Source organism: Benincasa hispida, chromosome 9, assembly GCF_027475165.1.
Source record: "Benincasa hispida cultivar pf3 chromosome 9, pf3_genome.v1.1, whole genome shotgun sequence".
NCBI lineage: Eukaryota > Viridiplantae > Streptophyta > Magnoliopsida > Cucurbitales > Cucurbitaceae > Benincasa > Benincasa hispida.
The window spans coordinates 99610199-99627062 of NC_143486.1; the positions used below are offsets into that span (position 1 = coordinate 99610199).

Consider the following 16864-nt stretch of genomic DNA (forward strand, 5'->3'; position numbering starts at 1 on the left):
TATTTAAAAAAATTATGAAAAAATATAGATGAGTTATCCTATAAAATGATTTAAATTAATTATCTTCTCTACGTGATAAATAACTTCTAAATTTCCCAAATTTAATTTAATTTCACAAATTTAATTAAAAACTAAATTAAATCCAAACTCTTCCTATATTAAATTTCAATTTCAAATCCTACATCGAAGCAAATTTTAAAATTAATCCTGATACAATAATTCAATTTAACCAGAATATTTAAAATAACTTCAAAATATTTCAAAATAATTAAATTTAAATTACCTTAAAATATGGGATGTCACATTTAAAATGTTTACTTTAATTACTATACTTTCAACTTGGATCATTTTGGTCTACTAGTTTTAAAATGTTCATTTTGGCCATTGTACTTTCAATTTTTGTTCATTTTAGTAATTGAACTTTCAAAACGTAACTATTTTGATTTCTTAAAAATGAAGTAAAAATGGAAATAAAGGGACTAAAATGGTCATTTTTTAAAAGTACAAGACCAACACCAACATTTTGAAATTATAAAGACCAAAATGAATTAAAGTAAAAAGTATAATAACTAAAATGAACAAACACTAAAGATAAAGATACATGACTAAAATAGTATTTAGACAAAAATATATTATATATAAAAATATAATATTAAGAGGGATTGTCTGGAATCTTCGTATCGTGGTGTTTAACGCTAACGAGCGCAGCGTAGCGTGAGAAAAGAAGAGACTAAAGTATTGTTTGTGCGTTGCTTTGGGCCCAATTACTTGAGCCTAATCCTTCCCTCTCTCTTTCTTCCATTTCTAACAGAATTTTTTTCGTCTTTCCATTGCCTTTCCATCTATTCACCTTCGTTCTCTTCTTACTCATTTTCGTTATCATTCGCATTTTCCGCCTTTCTCCTATTTTTTTTCCTTTTTAATCCATCTCCGCAGTTATTATTGCTTGCTGATTCTTCTCCGCCGCGTCGTTACATTTTCTGACGATTTTCCGGTGAGCTTTTATGGTTTTGGTGATATCTATAGTGATTTTTGCTTATCGGCTTTGTTTTGGTTGACGTTCTGTTTAAACGCGCATTTCTGTGGTGTTTTTATTTTATTTTATTTTTAACGCGTTGCTTTGTGTTTAATAATTCTTTTTTTTGTTTTGTTTTGTTGTTTTGTTGATTGATGTTCTTGCTTGCGTTAGAAACTGATGCCGGAATTCCTTTGTGAAACTTGCTGATTACCGTTGATGTGCCTCGACGATCTTCTTCGTTTTAAGATTTTTTTCGTGATGAGTGTGAATTTGAATTCTACTTGTTTATTTCTCTCGTTTTTCAGTGTGATTGACTTTTTTTTTTTTTTTTTTTTTGCTGCATTAGTAATTGTTGTTGGATTGACTACCTTTGTGAAACTAGCCGATTGCCGATGTTTTTGGACGATTGAATTTCGATTGTTGTGATTAGTGTAAATTTGAATTCTATTTGTTTTTTCTTTTCAGTTTTTTAAATTCTACGTATGTTTTTAGTGAGATTGATTGATTGTTTTTTTTTCCCCTGTATTAAGAGTTTAACTTACACTGCCATTGTGAAACTTGCCGGTCACTGGTCCTTGGGCGATTTTCTTTGTATTTCAATCTTTGGGAAAAGTGTAAGTGTGAATTTTATATGCCCTGGGACTCTGAAGCTAATTCACAATGTCTGTGTTCGGTAATTTTTATATTTCAGTTCTGAGGTATTTATGTGTTATCTATCGTGTAGAACTTCATTGAATTGCAAGCTTATGTTGGTTCACGAGATATTATATGATCAGCCTGTGGTCGAAAGATTTTAGAAGTTTGGTTGTACTTGTACATTCAGAGCTTTTGATCATAAAGATTGTGATGTGTTATTAGCAGATTTGCATAATGCAACGTTGTTTTATTGTGTCACAATCAGCTTATCCTAGGTATTTAATCTAATTAACTTGTTACATGCATCTGGAAGGTGGTAGCTAAGCAATCAACCTCATAGTTGTAACTTGCATTTGCCCATATTTTCTGTCAGTAAAAATTAGAAATAAAATCTTCACACTTTGTTTGCTCCAATGTTGATTGAGCTGATTAGTTTGCGAATTATGAATTATGTTATATTTCGTTGAAACAAGCCTGTAGGCTGTATTAGACTTGTTAGGTTCACTGTCCTATTTTGGCAATTATGGATTTTCATTGATTTTTTTTGGGTTGTGGGTGGGGGTGGGGGTGAAGGAACGTATAGGAACCATCAAATGGAACAACCCAAGAGCCGTGGGTGCTCCCTCCCAAAAAATTGGTTCGACAAAAAGGCTCTCCAATTTGAATAATCATGGAAAGATTTTAATTACAAAAAATGTCTGTGATTTGAACTCCACCAAGAGGCCATATGCTGTATACTATAGACAAAAGAAGTCTCAGTATTCCACGAATGAAAATTCTGCTTTGATCCTGACAGCACACCAGTTCCTGGTCTGCATGTTTCCCCTTCTTCGGATTCTTTCTTTTGGGGGCTTTAAGCAATCTTTATACATCAGGAACATTTGAGATTGGAATACTAATATTACTTTGTAATGACTATTTAATTTATCTTCTGACTGCTCCCTTTTGCACATTGACGCACTATACAGTTAAGAAGAATGTCATCCCCAATAATATGGCAACCCTTGCTGAAGACTATTTCTTTCCCTTTCACTAATTAGTAGAAAGCATAAAATTTTCATTAGATAACATAAAATTATAATGATAGATGTGACAATAACCCAAGTAAAATGCCATAGTTTGTAAACATTTCCTCTAGTTGGCATTGGAAGCAAAAGGATTCCACCTAGATGAGTTTTGGATGGTAGAACCACCCCATTGAAAAGGGGGAAATTACTAATTAATTACAGAAGTAAAGCTTCTTAAGGAAGCCTTAAATTTGATAAAACGATAGTATCACTCCTACCATAATTTTTTAACTAGGATTCTGAGAGCATGCTGCCACAACCCCTTGCCATCCGTTCGAAAGAAATTTTTTTATTCGTAGTTCCTGCGCATTGATTTCTAGTTTATCCTGATGTTTTAGGTTGACCTCTATAGAGTTGTGAATGAGAATAACGCTCTTGTTTTAACTCTGCCCACGATCTCTAGTTTTCTTCATTAGTTGGTTAAGCTGGCTTACTTGTTATTTTGAAGACAGGTCTAAAGAGATAGAGAAGAAGTGAAAGATTTTGGAGGAGTTGCGCATCTTGTTGTTTGTGTTGAAACCGTAGCATGCTGTGACCCAAGATTGAAACAAGCAATCATGTCACTAAAGAGCCAGGCTGAGCAACTACTTAAATATCTTGTACTATCAGATCCTGCTGTACCATACATTTCCATTCCCGCAGGCATACTTGCTAGCAAATTGGTACCCTCCTGTCATCTATGGCTCTTTTATCTTGTTGAATGTGGGTCCCTTGCATGCGACTTTATCTTCAATGCAATCATCATGATGTTAAAAGGTTGATAATATGCTAGTATTAGTTTCTTCTCTTTGTGAGTTTGCATGTGAAGTTTTTCTTCCTTTTATTTTTTTTTCCGGTCATTTGTAAATCATCCCTTGGTTCCTAGGTCTATGATCTGACTGATTTGATCAGCGGTGTTTACTTCAAGAGCTATTCTAACCTTTCCAGGATTCAGCGGGTGGAGTGGAACAACCGGTAAATGATCATTCCCTTCTTTGCATCAGTTTGTTTCTTTTTCCTTGTAATATGTTTTTTTGTGTTTGTTGTTTTTACAGGGCAATGTCAACTGTTCATGCTGTTTTCATCACAGCAGCAGCATTATACATGGTGTTTCTGTCAGATCTCTATTCTGACCGATATTTTCCCCTTGTTACCTTTCGTAGTTCAACAATATCTACATTTGGCCTGGGAGTAAGTGCAATCTCTGTACTAAATTTATATATATGAGTAGGTATATTACCATAGTGTGGAAAACTCTTAATATGTTGGAAATGTTAAGAAGGGTCTGAACTTTGTCAAGCTTAAAAACCATGGTGTGACAATAAAGATGGAAGATTGTCTCTTGTCCCGTCCCCCCTCCCCCCCCCCAAAAAAAAAACAGAGAAGGATGGAGATTTTTGTTGGAGGGAGTAGGCAGAGAGCAGTGTGAATGTGGCATGTTGATGACTAATACTCTTGATGGAAGTAATATACAAACTGAAATCAGAGAGAATATTTAAGAGAATACTCACGGATATCAAGGGCAAAAAAGAGACAATGTAACATAGTTGAATGTTTTGCTGTTGTGCTAGAGAATGATAAAAGTTTATGATTGAGAGCATTCGAAAAATAATGCTTTGGAACTAATTTCATGATGGGGTAATTTAAATCTGACCATTATTTCTGCAAATATAACAGCCCCCTCTCTCTCTCTTTGGGCACTACTTGGTGGAATTTTTTGGAGATGTTACGTTAAGATAGCATTTCTAAGCAGAGAGTTGGAGCGTTAAAATTCTACCATCACTTCACTCTCTTGTTCTACTTTCATCTCCTTTTCCTTCTATTTCTCAATTCTTCAAACAACTGTTCTTAGTACTTTGGGATTTCAGTCGTTTTTTATTTACTTTTTGTTTTATTATATTTGGAAGAGGCCTTTCGGGTGAATTCCAAGTAGTGGGTTAAAAGGCTCAAGCAAAAACCTCTGGATGACCAGACTCTTGTGGGTGGGGGGTTCAGTTTGTTAAATTTTTGTTAGGTGGGTGCTAAGCTCTTTTGTGACTTTCTTCTCCTTTGTCCTCCCCCCCCTTTTTTTAGGATTTTGTTGTCCGTCCTCGTTGATAGTGAGTTTCTGGAGGTTGTGGGTCTTCTCATTATTTCAAATAAGAGGGTTTCTGTTTGGAGAAGGGATGTTCGGGTATGGCTACCTAGAGGGCTTTCTGTGTTGTACTTTTTTTTCCCTTTATTTCTCCTCCCATTTATAGGGGGCTTCAGTTTTTAACTCTCCTTGGAAGGTAACTTTTCTAAGAAAGTGAAGTGCTTTGCTTGGTAAGTATTACAGGGTGATTGGTGAACACTGATTCTTTTGCAATAACAGTCTGCCTGGTTGTGTCCCTATCTTGACCATCTTTTGTGGGGTTGCAAGTTTGCTTACTCTCTTTGGAATTGTCTTTTTTAAGGTGTTTGGTGTGGTGGTGCTGTGTAATTAGGACTAATCGTGTTCCATAATGGAGTAGATCCTGATGCATTCTCCCTTTCATGAAATGGGAAGAGTCTGGTGGCAAGCTTGTTTTTTTGTTATTTTGTGGGGAGTGTAGCTCGAGAGGGATAGTAGAATTTTTAAAGGGGTGGAGATGTGGTGAGGTTTAATGTGCCTCTGTGGGTGCCCGATAATCAATTTTTTTGTTTTTTTCCCTGCTTGGTGTGTTATTCTTTTGGATTGGAGTCTGTTCTTATAGTTTTTTTTCAAGACTCCTTTAGTTTTGTGGGCTTTTATTATTATTTTATTATTATTTTTGTATGTCCTTGTATATTCTTTTTTTCCCCCCTCTTTGAAAGCTTCGTTTCTTATTAAACAATAAATATATATTCCTTTGGAAGAGGGACGTGGGGTGAGGGGGAGTGGCCAACTCTGAACTGCTTTTTCTGTTGTTGGACGATCTGAAAATCTACTTATGTTCTGTTTCTCATGCCTATCTCTTCTAATTTAAGCTCTTTATGCTTTTGTTTCTAATAGTAGCCCCCTACACCATCATTTCCATAATTGACTTTAAAAAAAACATTTACTTGAAATTTTGCCAACCTAAAACATAGCTTAGGGATAAAGCATTTACTCTAGTGCTATCATATAATCGTTGGTTCAACCCTCCCCCAGTAATTATTGAACTCGGGATAGACTTAAATTTTGATGACGCTCCTGCAGGTGTCTGTCGGTTACTTCATAACTGATCTTGGGATGATCCTTTGGTTTTACCCTGCAATTGGTGGAATGGAGTACGTAAGTGCATTCTCCCTTTAAGTATTACAAGTTATTTATATTCCCGCCATCTTATCTTGTGTTCTTTAGGGGAAAAATGTCGTGGGAAGTCTGTTGTTTGTTGGAGATACTGACAATGTTATTTTTTCAGGTGATACATCATCTGCTTTCCCTCGTAGCTGTGGCCTATGCCATGTTAACTGGTGAGGGGCAGCTTTACACCTACATGGTTCTCATCTCAGAGACAACCACCCCTGGGATCAATTTGAGATGGTAATTTGCTATTAGTAAATTATAGGTCAAAATACCATTTTGGTCCCTATATTTTAAAGTTTGTTCAATTTTAGTTCCTAATACTTTCAATAAAACTTAAATTTAGTCCATACTGCTAATTGTTTCCTAAAATTTTTATTATCTATTAGCATTTTGACAATAAATTTTGATCACATATTCACATATTATATTTCCTTGCATTGAAATCATTGTCATTTTTTAGCTAATTTCAGTAAAAATTAACTTTGAGGCACTAAATTTAAGACTTATTGAGATTGAACAAACTTCAAAGTACATGGATCACTTATATTTTAACCTAAATTATAATTATCAAGTGAGATGGCGTTGATTTTGACTTCAAATTTGTTCATACTTCTTGTTGGTATAAACATGCTCAAAGGAATGGATATATCTCTACGTCGTGCAAACCTTTTGCTCAGAATATAATATTTATGTCTGCATAGGTACCTTGACACAGCTGGAATGAAGAAGTCAAAAGCATACCTCATAAATGGAGTTGTAATATTCTTCGCATGGCTGGTGAGTCAAAAATATCTAATCATTATTATATATATATATATATATATATATATTTCAATTTTACATTTATTTCAACAATTTAACCATATGTATTACATTTTTTTTTTTCAGGTTGCGAGAATTCTTTTGTTCATGTACATGTTTTACCATGTTTACTTACACTTGAATCAGGTATCATCAATCGCACCTTTCTTCGCCTCATAACATTCGGTCAATTATTTGTTGAAGTTATTGGATTTTTACTGTTTGTTCATTGATTGTCAAAACATTTGCAATATTTTACTGCTCCAATATGATCATTTCGGAATTTTGCTTGTTGCCATATGCATATATCCATTTGCTTGTTTAGTAATCAATTTAACAATTTTCTTTTATAACAAAAATTTTGATATGAAATTTAAAAAGGAAAAAGAAACTGATCTCTAAATTTTCATGGAAGTTACAATTTAGTCCCTAAATATAACTTGACAACAATATAGTTTGTGTACTTTAGCATGTAACAATTTAGTGCATATACTTTCAATTTTTTAATTCTCGTTGCAAAACACTATCAAAATTTGTGTCAATGCTAATGATCTGGTGTTTGTAGTTTATGAACATACTTAATCTTAATCAATTTATCAATCTATGTAGGTAACATTTCATTACATTGCAATAATGTTTTCCTCATGAACTAAATTGTTACAATTTTAAAGTCGGTCTAAATTGTTACTTTCATAAAAGTTTAGTGACTAAATATGTTTTTTAATCAAAATAATAATTGTTATAAATGAAGAAAGAAAACACCATCCAAATGAAGCTATATTCCCCCCCCCCCCCCCCAAAAAAAAAAAAAAAGGTTAACAGAGCTCATTATATAATTGCAAAAAAGGGAGTTGTTTCCCCACCAAGATAAAGTTAAAAAAAAAAAAAAACATTTGTCAGCATGAACCCAGTTCAGCAGTTGAGGTATTTTCTCATTTTCTTGAGGATGGAATTTCCGAGTATCAAATCAAAAAATAAAAGGAAAGGTTTTTTTCTGTTGTCTTTTTATTTTGGAATAATTTTGTGATATCTCTCACATCAATTCGACAATTTTCGAATTTACCAACCATATATGGAATTGATTTTTGGATACGGTGCGGGAGAGTGTTTATCAGGGTTCTCCTTCTTTATTATTATTATTTTTTCAAATTATATATATATATATGAAGTGCGTTAAACATTTTTGTGATCTCTCTCACATCAATTCTTTATTATTTTTTTTTAAAATTAATATGAAGTGCGTTAATATTCTCTCTTGGGGATTCTTGTTGTTCGTAGCGTGCTAGACCAATCATGTCTTTTTTGAGAATAATTCTGTGATCATAGCTGTGCCAATACTAGTTCATTCAGTCAAAATATTTAACTTTAAATTGTTATTATTTAATAATTTAATGCCAAAACATATAATAAAGTTGTGAAAATGTTGTGGTTAGTAACGTAATATGTTTGTAATATCTTGTTTATTTTCAATGAATTTGAGAAGAAATAGATGTACTTGTTCATTCATAAGTCATAACAGCCTGCACACGGATTTGTCTTTTTGATTAAACAAATGAAAAACGCTTGTTCTGAATTTGTGAAAACTAATGCATTTCCTTTTCAATAATGATACAGGTCCTACAGATGCACGTTTTTGGGCAATTTTTGGTTTTCGTGGTTCCATTGATATTATCGGTTATGAACTTGACGTGGTTCGCTAAAATATTCAAAGGATTGAAAAAGACATTAGCGAAAAGACAATGAAAAACCAAAAGAAAAACATCTGCTCTGCTTTTTGGGCCAACATTGTGACATAAAGGTAGCTCGCTCTTAAAAGGTCTTTCTCTTCGTCAATACCCTCCCTCCCTTGTACATGTTGAAGTTGCTAAATTGTACATTTCATGTTGAAATAAGTACATAGGTAGCCATTCTAGTAGGAAAAAATATTGGGAAAAAAATAGCATAATTTAATGCATAATGATTGTTTATTGTAGATATATAGGAAGGTTTTTTCCCCTTTTCTCGGTGCCCTTAGTCTATCCTCGTGTGTTTCAGGTTTGTGTCTATATTTGGTTCATGAACTTTAAAATGAAATTAGTCATCGAAGTTTTAATTTTGTCTAATTAGTCTTTAGATGTTCAAAATATGTAGAAGCCTCCCAATAGTTCCTTGGCCTATTAACGTTAGAAATTAATTGATTTAATAGATATAAATTATTATTTCTAATAAAATTGTAGATTGTAAACTTTTAAAATTGTGTTTAGTACATAATGTTGTAGGTCAAGGGTTTATTGCATGTTTAAAGACCAATTAGATTCTTTTTAAAGTATATACACTTTTTAATTTTTAATTTAGAGAGACTAAATAAACACTAAACTTTATATATCTTAACCTGATATAACATTACAACAACATATGACATGTAATCCACAGAGAAGTGTAATAAAATAAACTTAAAGCTATGAATATAATGGAAGAGTTTAGGGTTTTTTCATATGGTTAGGTCCAAATTGATATGGCGGTGAGGATGGGAGAATTCTTTGAGATGTACAAAATTGAGTTGGGGAGATGGAGATAGAATTGGAAGAGCTGTTGTTATCTTGATCACTTAACTGTCTTTCTAGAATTTGTTGTGTTCATTGAAGGTTTGAGGGATAATGTGAGTTCCACACACATGTTTGGTCCTCTAACATTGAACCTCCAATGCATTCCTCCTCTGATTCTGATTCTGAATCTGAATCCTACAAAATTGAAATAGCAAATTTTGCTTATTCTTTCTTTGTTCAACCAATATATGTATAATTTTTAACGATGTATAAAGTTAATAATTTGGGTTTCACTTGGTAACTATTTGATTTTTGGTATTTAGTTTTTGAAAATTCAACCTATAATCACTTCTTCCACCATTGTTTTTTTTTTTCTTATGTTTTAAAAAAATCAAGTCAAATTTTGAAAATTAAAAAAAAAAGTAATTTTGAAAATTTTTGATTTCGTTATTAGAATTTAGTTAAGTAAGATGAATGCTTTTGAGAGAAAATATGTTTTAATTTTAAAAAATAGCTGACATTTTTCTTGTCATGCTCAGGCTGTTAGCTATTGGAAACACCCGATCTTTTATTGTTTGAAGATACAGATAAAAATGCTTTAAAAAGTTTGTTAGAATCATATTTAATATAGTTGGAGCCACTAATCTAGAGCATGTTGGCATCAGGGAAAAAAAAGAAAAAAAAAAAAAGAAACTTTGGATGCTAAAAACAATGTGTCTGTGTTCATTTTTTTTTTAAAAAAAATAATAGTTTTTTTTTTCTTTTTTTCATTTTTAGCAAGGAAAAGGGAAGTATGGATTAGATGCAACTTATGTTCACCTAATCATTGTCTTTGATATAATATTCCAAAGAGATTAGATTAATAATTCTGTACGCTTTGATGATACTAAAGCAACGAAGCCATAGCAAGAAAAATTTTATCCTTTGTTTTATTCCCATCGCAACCCTCGAGTCTTGTATGCCTTTCTAAGCACTTAAATCATTCAAAAAATGTTAACCACATTTTCTACAAATGAACATTTCTTTAGGAAGTGCCATCCAACATGAGAAGGGGTGTTTGGACTTCTAATTTCAAGTGGGTGGAGTGAGTTATGTTTGGGGCTCCAATTATAATAGTTAGTGTTTCAAACTATTATAACCTATAATCATGTACAATATTATTATTATAAATATCTTTTTGTTACAATAATTACTATTTGTTAGAGTTGTTTCCTATTTCTTACTTATCCCCTCTTTTCCTCTTTGTTACCGTGTATACTATTTACTATTAGATTAAAATAGTTTGCACCTCAAATACAAATTATTATAATTCAGACCAAAATAATCTACATCTTAAACACAAATTATTATAGCCTATAGGCCATTATAACCCACAAACTATAATAACTAATTCATCGTTCTAAATCCTTCCTAAATCCTTTGGAGTTAGCCAGACACTAACTAGTGTTAATAAGCTTTTAAGACCAATCAATTCCCCTTTCTCCAAAGAATTTAAATCTTAGATGCACCACTTATGTATGTATGTATTTGTCAAAATGGGACTGTTTTCTAGATGATTTTGAGCTGGGAAGGCATATCTGAGAATTGAGGAATGTAGGCCGAATGAGAGACTTTAATTTTGCCACTACGCTACGACATTTCATTCCACAATTATTTTGAGCTAGAGCACCACCAAGTCATATATAGATAATCATACTTTTTATGTAAAATATTATTTTAAGAGCAATGATTAAGTACAATCTAGATTGTACCTAATCTCCATACAACATTTTCTTTTTTATACAGAAAAGAAATTGTCATTGACAGATTTTTATTAGGTGCAATTTAGGTTGCATCCAAAATTTCCCCTTATTCGGCTAGATTAGTAATTCAACCTAGTGAAATTTATTGAGATATGTATTTTTGCAACTCCGACTTCAAAGCGAGACCAATTGAGCATACTTGGATACATGGGAAAGGATCTTTGAAATCAATTCAATGGCTATATACTATTATAACATTTCCACGGTTGTTTCAAGGGTATTGATAAAAATGTTTTTAAAAAGTTTGTTAGAAGACAAATAAATTTCTAATGTATTGGGAATATTTTCAAAATTAGAAAAAAAAAAAAAAAAAAAAAAGAATGTTAACAGATGTGTTGGATAAGATTAACTATAAATTGACTATCACATTTGAAATAAATTTTGGAGTATTATTTACCTGTTGAGAAATAATTCTGTCTTTTATGTTGGATGAAGATTTGTGTATTCTATCACTTCTTTTGAACTCTTCTTCTTCTCCCAATATCCTGCAAAATATTGGATAGAGAGTGATAAACAATTACTTTTATTTTTTAAATTAGCTTGAAGGAGATGACTAAAATAAATCACATAATTAAAACCTTGTTATATAAACTATATTTAAATATGTTAAAATCATAATTTTGTCAACCCATTAGTTTTTTTTAATTAAAAAGATTGATGTTTCAAACGTTTCATAATCAATAATTCATCATATAAATATCAGTTAAAATATATAATTAATCTCACAAGTATTTATCTCAACGTAAAACTATGCATAGTTTAAATTAATATTTTGATTTTCAAACCCTTATATATAAAATAGAAATTAAACTATATTTTAATCTACACATAACTCACATTACTCTAATCAAACTTCAAAATTTTATTACAGTATTTGAATGTTAAATGTTACATTTTAAATTCTGTCTATTGCATAAAAGACGATTTTAGTAACATAAATTTTACATGAATTATTTAGACAATATGTGGAATTTATCGGTAGTTATCACTCACCCCTATTGTATTATAAATAAAAAATAAAAAAACTACTTTAGTTGTTTAGTGACATAAATTTTACATTAATATATGCTTTGTTGGTTTTCAAATGTAAAAATTGAAACTATTTTTTCTATGGAAAGTCGATTATTTTTTGCCATTGCCCAATCCGAGAAAAGAGGGGGGGAAAAAGATACTGTTTGCATCTGCCATTCTTGGATATTTTTTTTTAAATAAAAAAGTTAATTTTTAATTTTAAAATATGGCCATTTATAAAAGTTTTTATAAGAGAATATACTATTTCAAACTATTTAGACAAATATGGTAATTTTTAAGCTGGATGACATGGATGGTGTTAGAGACGACAACGTTGAAGTGGAAACGAACATAGGAACCAGAGGCGATGGAAGTCGGTTTGGGTATCTTCCCAATAGGAAGAGAGCAAGATATAAAGATAAGATAACCCATTAAAAGGTGAAGAGAAGCTCAATTTAGAATAGGTTGCATCTTTTAAGACCTTACAAAATACAATGTATTCCTAACTAGTTTGAAAAGTAAATAATTTTATAAAAACTTTGAAAAAAAAATGGGAGAAATTTTTCCAAATTGAACAAATGCTAAACTATTTACAGAAATAGCAAAAAAAAATACTAATAGACTTCTATCAATGTCTATTAGGGATAGACTTCTATCAGTTTTTATGACTAATAGACATTGATAGACTTTTATCCACCTCTATTAAAGAAATTAAAATTTTACTATTTTATATAAATAGTTTTTTTTTTATCTTTCTATCTTTTGTAAATCCTCAAAAAAAAAATGTTATATTAAAAGAAAGTCGCAACAATTCATACTTTTATTTATTTCCTAAGACACAACATTACAAAAAGATTTTATAGATGCATTCGAGGCCATGCACGTGAATGATATATGACCTTCTACAGCCCAGCCATTCCAAGTGTTTTTTTTTTGGCGAAGAAAGTATTTAGTTTTTAAAAATACTTATAAATTACAACAAACTATTTTATTAAAATGAGATTGTCACAGTTCATATTGAAGGCCCGTACGTTTGTAACCATCTATATTTTACTGTTTAGTTTTTTAAAAATTTGTCGTGCCATTCTCATTGTCTCTTTACAATACTTCACATATTTTAAAATCTATAGTCAAATATGTTTTTTAAGAAAAAAACAATGTTCATTTTTTTAAAAAAAATTATTATTTTTTTAGTTTTAAAAATCGAATTAAATTTTGAAGACATCTAAAAAGTAGAGAAAAAAAAAAACTTTTAGGTAGAAATAGTGTTATAAGCTCACTTCTAAAAAATAAAAAATACAAAACTAACACATTAGACATTGTTTGGTAATCATTTAATTTTTGGTATTTGATTTTTAAAAGTTAAACTTTTTTCTTCCCTATTTCTTGTACAATGGTTTGCATCCTTTTTAAATATAATTGTTGAATTCTTAACCAAATTCTAAAAACAAAAATAAGTTTTTAAAAGTTACTTTTTTTAGTTTCCAAAATATGGCTTAGTTTTTTAAAGCATGCACAAAAAGTAGATAATAAATGAAGAAATTTAAAGGGAAAAGCAATGCCCTTAAGTTTAATTTTAAAAAACAAAAACAAAAAATCAAATGGTTACCATTTTATGTTTTTTATTTTTGAAATTTATGTTTGTTTTCTCAAATAGATTTCACATTTCTTAAAGGAACAATTAAATTTTTAAAACATTGATATAAAGTTGATAATAATAAATTTTTGAAAAAAATTGTAAGTGAAAGTAGAATGTTTATAAATTTAATTTTTAAAACTAAAAACTAAAAATAAAATAATTATAGAATGAGGTGAAAATTAACGTTATGAAATTTATAAGTAAATTATAAGAGAATTATATAGTATCGGCGGTATATAAGAAGGTGAAGAAAAATGAGGAACATACCCACTTGAAGAGGAGACTGAAGATAAGAAGGTTTTGATATCAGAAGAGTGCAATGTTCTTCTTCTTGTCTGCTTCATGCCTTGACTCATCACTACATCCTCACACTTACTCCCATTCTCTAATTTAATACTTCTGTACATCTATCCCAAAAATAAATTTTAAAATATTACAAATAAAAAATATTCTCTTATAAGATAAAAATAAAAAATAATAATTTAGCTTCTAAAAAAATTAGAATTGATTTCGTATAGTTTATAATTAAACTAGTGTTTTAAGGTTTGAATAAATTCAAATTTTAGGGAACATTTGAGGCGAGGAGTTGGTTATTATAGTCTTAGATTATTATAATTAAATTATAGTTGTTGTGTTTGGGATGTAGATCATTTTAATTTGAGTTATATTAATATGTGATTGAAGTGTAAACTATTTTAGTTTGAGGAGCAAATAGTAAACATTATAGTAAATAATTAAAAAAAAATGGTGAAGGTAAAATAGTAAAAACCATAGCAAATACTAAATACTATAGCAAATGGGGTTTTGAAATAGTTTTGACTATAGCTAATTGAGGATACAAAATAATTTGTACCAAGAAGTGATTATTATAGGGCTAGCATAGTCCTATAATAACCACTAAATTTGCCCCAAATGTCTTCTTAATTAAAACGACTAAATTCTAACTTTTTCTAAATTATAGAATAATTTAATTGAAATAGCAAAATATCAATATTTATCGATATAGACTCTGATAAATCTGAAGTAATAGACCGTAATAGATTCTGATAGAAGATTATCCGGATCTATCATTGTAACAATGATATTTTTATGAATTTAAAAATAGTTGTTCATAATTTAATCCCATATATATACACACACGTTACAAAGAATAATGGATACATATTAGATTAAAATAGAATAATGGATATTTACAAGTAATGATTAAAAAAGTGAGTAGCGTCGCCATGCAAGAACTCATAATTATTCTATTTCTTTGTCTTTAATTTCATATATAAATGAATTAAAAAAGGGCTACTTTTCTGTCCTGATGTATGGAATTTACCTAACCAAAACTTAATTCTTTATTTTAATTTCTAAAAATGCTTCATTAATTAAATAAAACCAATGTCCTACTCCTACGCCTAGTAGGCTACTACTACTATTATTTTTTTTCATCTTATCTGTTTGGCTTAATTCCATTTTCACATTTAGAGAGAGAGAGAATCTACACAGCCTCATTCAAATATTTGAATAAATTCCTCCTTAATTTTTCTTCCTAATTCGCCTTTTCCGGCTATGAAAAGCTCTTAATTACAGATCACGTTTGCCTCATTAATTTTACTAAATTCGAGTTTATGCGTTAGAAAACTCAAATTTACTTGACAAAAACGTGTTTATTCGGAGGATTTTTATATTGTTTTGCGATAGGTTTATGAGATTCAGCAGACTCAAACAAGTTGATACGAAATTACAAATTCAAAATTATAAGCCAAACCTAATAAAACAAGAGTTTAATTCGCTTGTATAAATTTTGGAATCACTTCAAATGATTGAGAATCAAGGTAAGCAGGGTCAGATCGCAATGAACTATAAATAAATAAATAAGAAAAGAAATCGGAGAAGTTTTATTTTGTGAATTGATGAGGAAATGTAATTGAAATATATACACAAAAAGGAATGAACTCAATCGAACGATATAGCGATGAAAATAATTAGCGTTAAATCAAAATTCAAATCATCAAAAGTACCTGTAAATGACTCTTTATGTGTGAAATCTTCAATCCTTTCACTCCCATCATTTGCAGGATTCTTTTCGGCGTTGCTTCTGCAACAAATCAGATTTTCAGAAAAAGGCAAATCAAAGATTCCAATACGGACGATCCGAGGCGCACAAACACACTCTCTCTCATGTTTTCTGTAACAGTTTTCTGTTTCCAAAGCAAAAACACGCCGTGAAATGAACCAAAACAGCTTTAACTAAATAAAACTTACGATTTCTTCCGCCAAGGATCTCGACTGTTCGAACGAAGTACCGATGAAGCTCCGGCGTCCACCGCAGCCTTGGAAGTTCCGATTTATTGTACTGTCTAACTCCGATTCGTTCCGATGAATTGGATTTCATCTTCTTTTTGCAGAAAAACGAAGAAATTATCTGGTTGTACTAATGAAGCAGAAGAAGAGACGAAAAAGATGAAAATCGATTGATAGAATTGTTAGGTGAAATCAGATGATGATGAAGAGGACGTTGATTTTGAAATTCGCTTAAAATTCGTGAATAATGGAGGGAGGAGATCACAAAAAACGAAGCGAAGAGAAAATCGGAGACGGGCAGCAGTAATTATAGAAAGGCAGATACCGAAATCCTCTCTAGTCTAACGCCCTAGACTTCTACACTAAGTCATTTTTTTATCAACTTCCTTTACATGTTTTTTCCCTTTTTATATTCCCTCTTTTAATTCATTTTCAAAAATTCCTTCCACGTATATATACATTTATATTATTTTTAATATTTTTTTATTCCCAACTTTTATATGAAAGTAACAATTTAATTAATAAGATTTCTTATGTAATGATTTTATCGTAAAAAATATTAGAGCAAACATAATTTATATTCTAAATTTTGGGTGGTATGAATTTAAACCTTAAATTATTAATTTTTATTTAAATATTTAATTTTTCCAATTAAACTTAAAGGGAATGAATTTATAAATTTTATTAGGATTATATTTGAAAATCGTCAATGTATAAATTCTTATACGTTTATACGCTTCTATAAATGTTGATTTAACAAAATTGACTACTATAATTTAAATGAACAAATTTCAAATAAATCTTAGTTGAGGGTCTAAATTTATTC

General features: G+C 30.4%; 1 protein-coding gene and 1 pseudogene across 4 annotated transcripts; one reads left to right on the forward strand and one right to left on the reverse strand.

Annotated features, from left to right (window-relative positions):
* The first annotated feature begins 664 nt into the window (after positions 1-664).
* LOC120086729 (uncharacterized) lies at positions 665-8871 on the forward strand. 3 transcript variants are annotated; one of them, XM_039043515.2, is made up of 9 exons: positions 665-994; positions 3174-3383; positions 3587-3675; positions 3756-3891; positions 5879-5953; positions 6084-6205; positions 6670-6745; positions 6857-6916; positions 8384-8871. In XM_039043515.2, the coding sequence occupies exons 2-9, from the start codon at positions 3279-3281 to the stop codon at positions 8510-8512; spliced, it is 792 nt and encodes a 263-aa protein (XP_038899443.1). In that variant the 5' UTR covers positions 665-994; positions 3174-3278; the 3' UTR covers positions 8513-8871. The 3 variants fall into 3 exon arrangements, with proteins under 3 accessions (XP_038899443.1, XP_090173981.1, XP_090173982.1); XM_090317855.1 differs by having other exon boundaries at positions 683-994; positions 3170-3383; XM_090317856.1 differs by lacking the exon at positions 665-994 and adding an exon at positions 2238-2464.
* Positions 8872-9084: 213 nt separating this feature from the next.
* LOC120086730 (uncharacterized) lies at positions 9085-16418 on the reverse strand (annotated as a pseudogene). The gene is made up of 5 exons (XR_016532139.1): positions 16000-16418; positions 15756-15832; positions 14014-14153; positions 11494-11581; positions 9085-9489 (listed from the first exon to the last, which is right to left on the reverse strand). The product of XR_016532139.1 is annotated as an uncharacterized LOC120086730 (transcript).
* Between the last annotated feature and the right edge of the window lie 446 nt (positions 16419-16864).

Bases quoted from the DNA above. Each gene is read 5' to 3' on its own strand.
- LOC120086729 (XM_039043515.2), top strand. From the start codon at position 3,279: ATGTCACTAAAGAGCCAGGCTGAGCAACTACTTAAATATCTTGTACTA. The intron at 3,676-3,755 runs GTAAATGATCAT...TTGTTTTTACAG, and splicing joins CGGGTGGAGTGGAACAACCG to GGCAATGTCAACTGTTCATG. The intron at 6,746-6,856 runs GTGAGTCAAAAA...TTTTTTTTTCAG, and splicing joins TAATATTCTTCGCATGGCTG to GTTGCGAGAATTCTTTTGTT.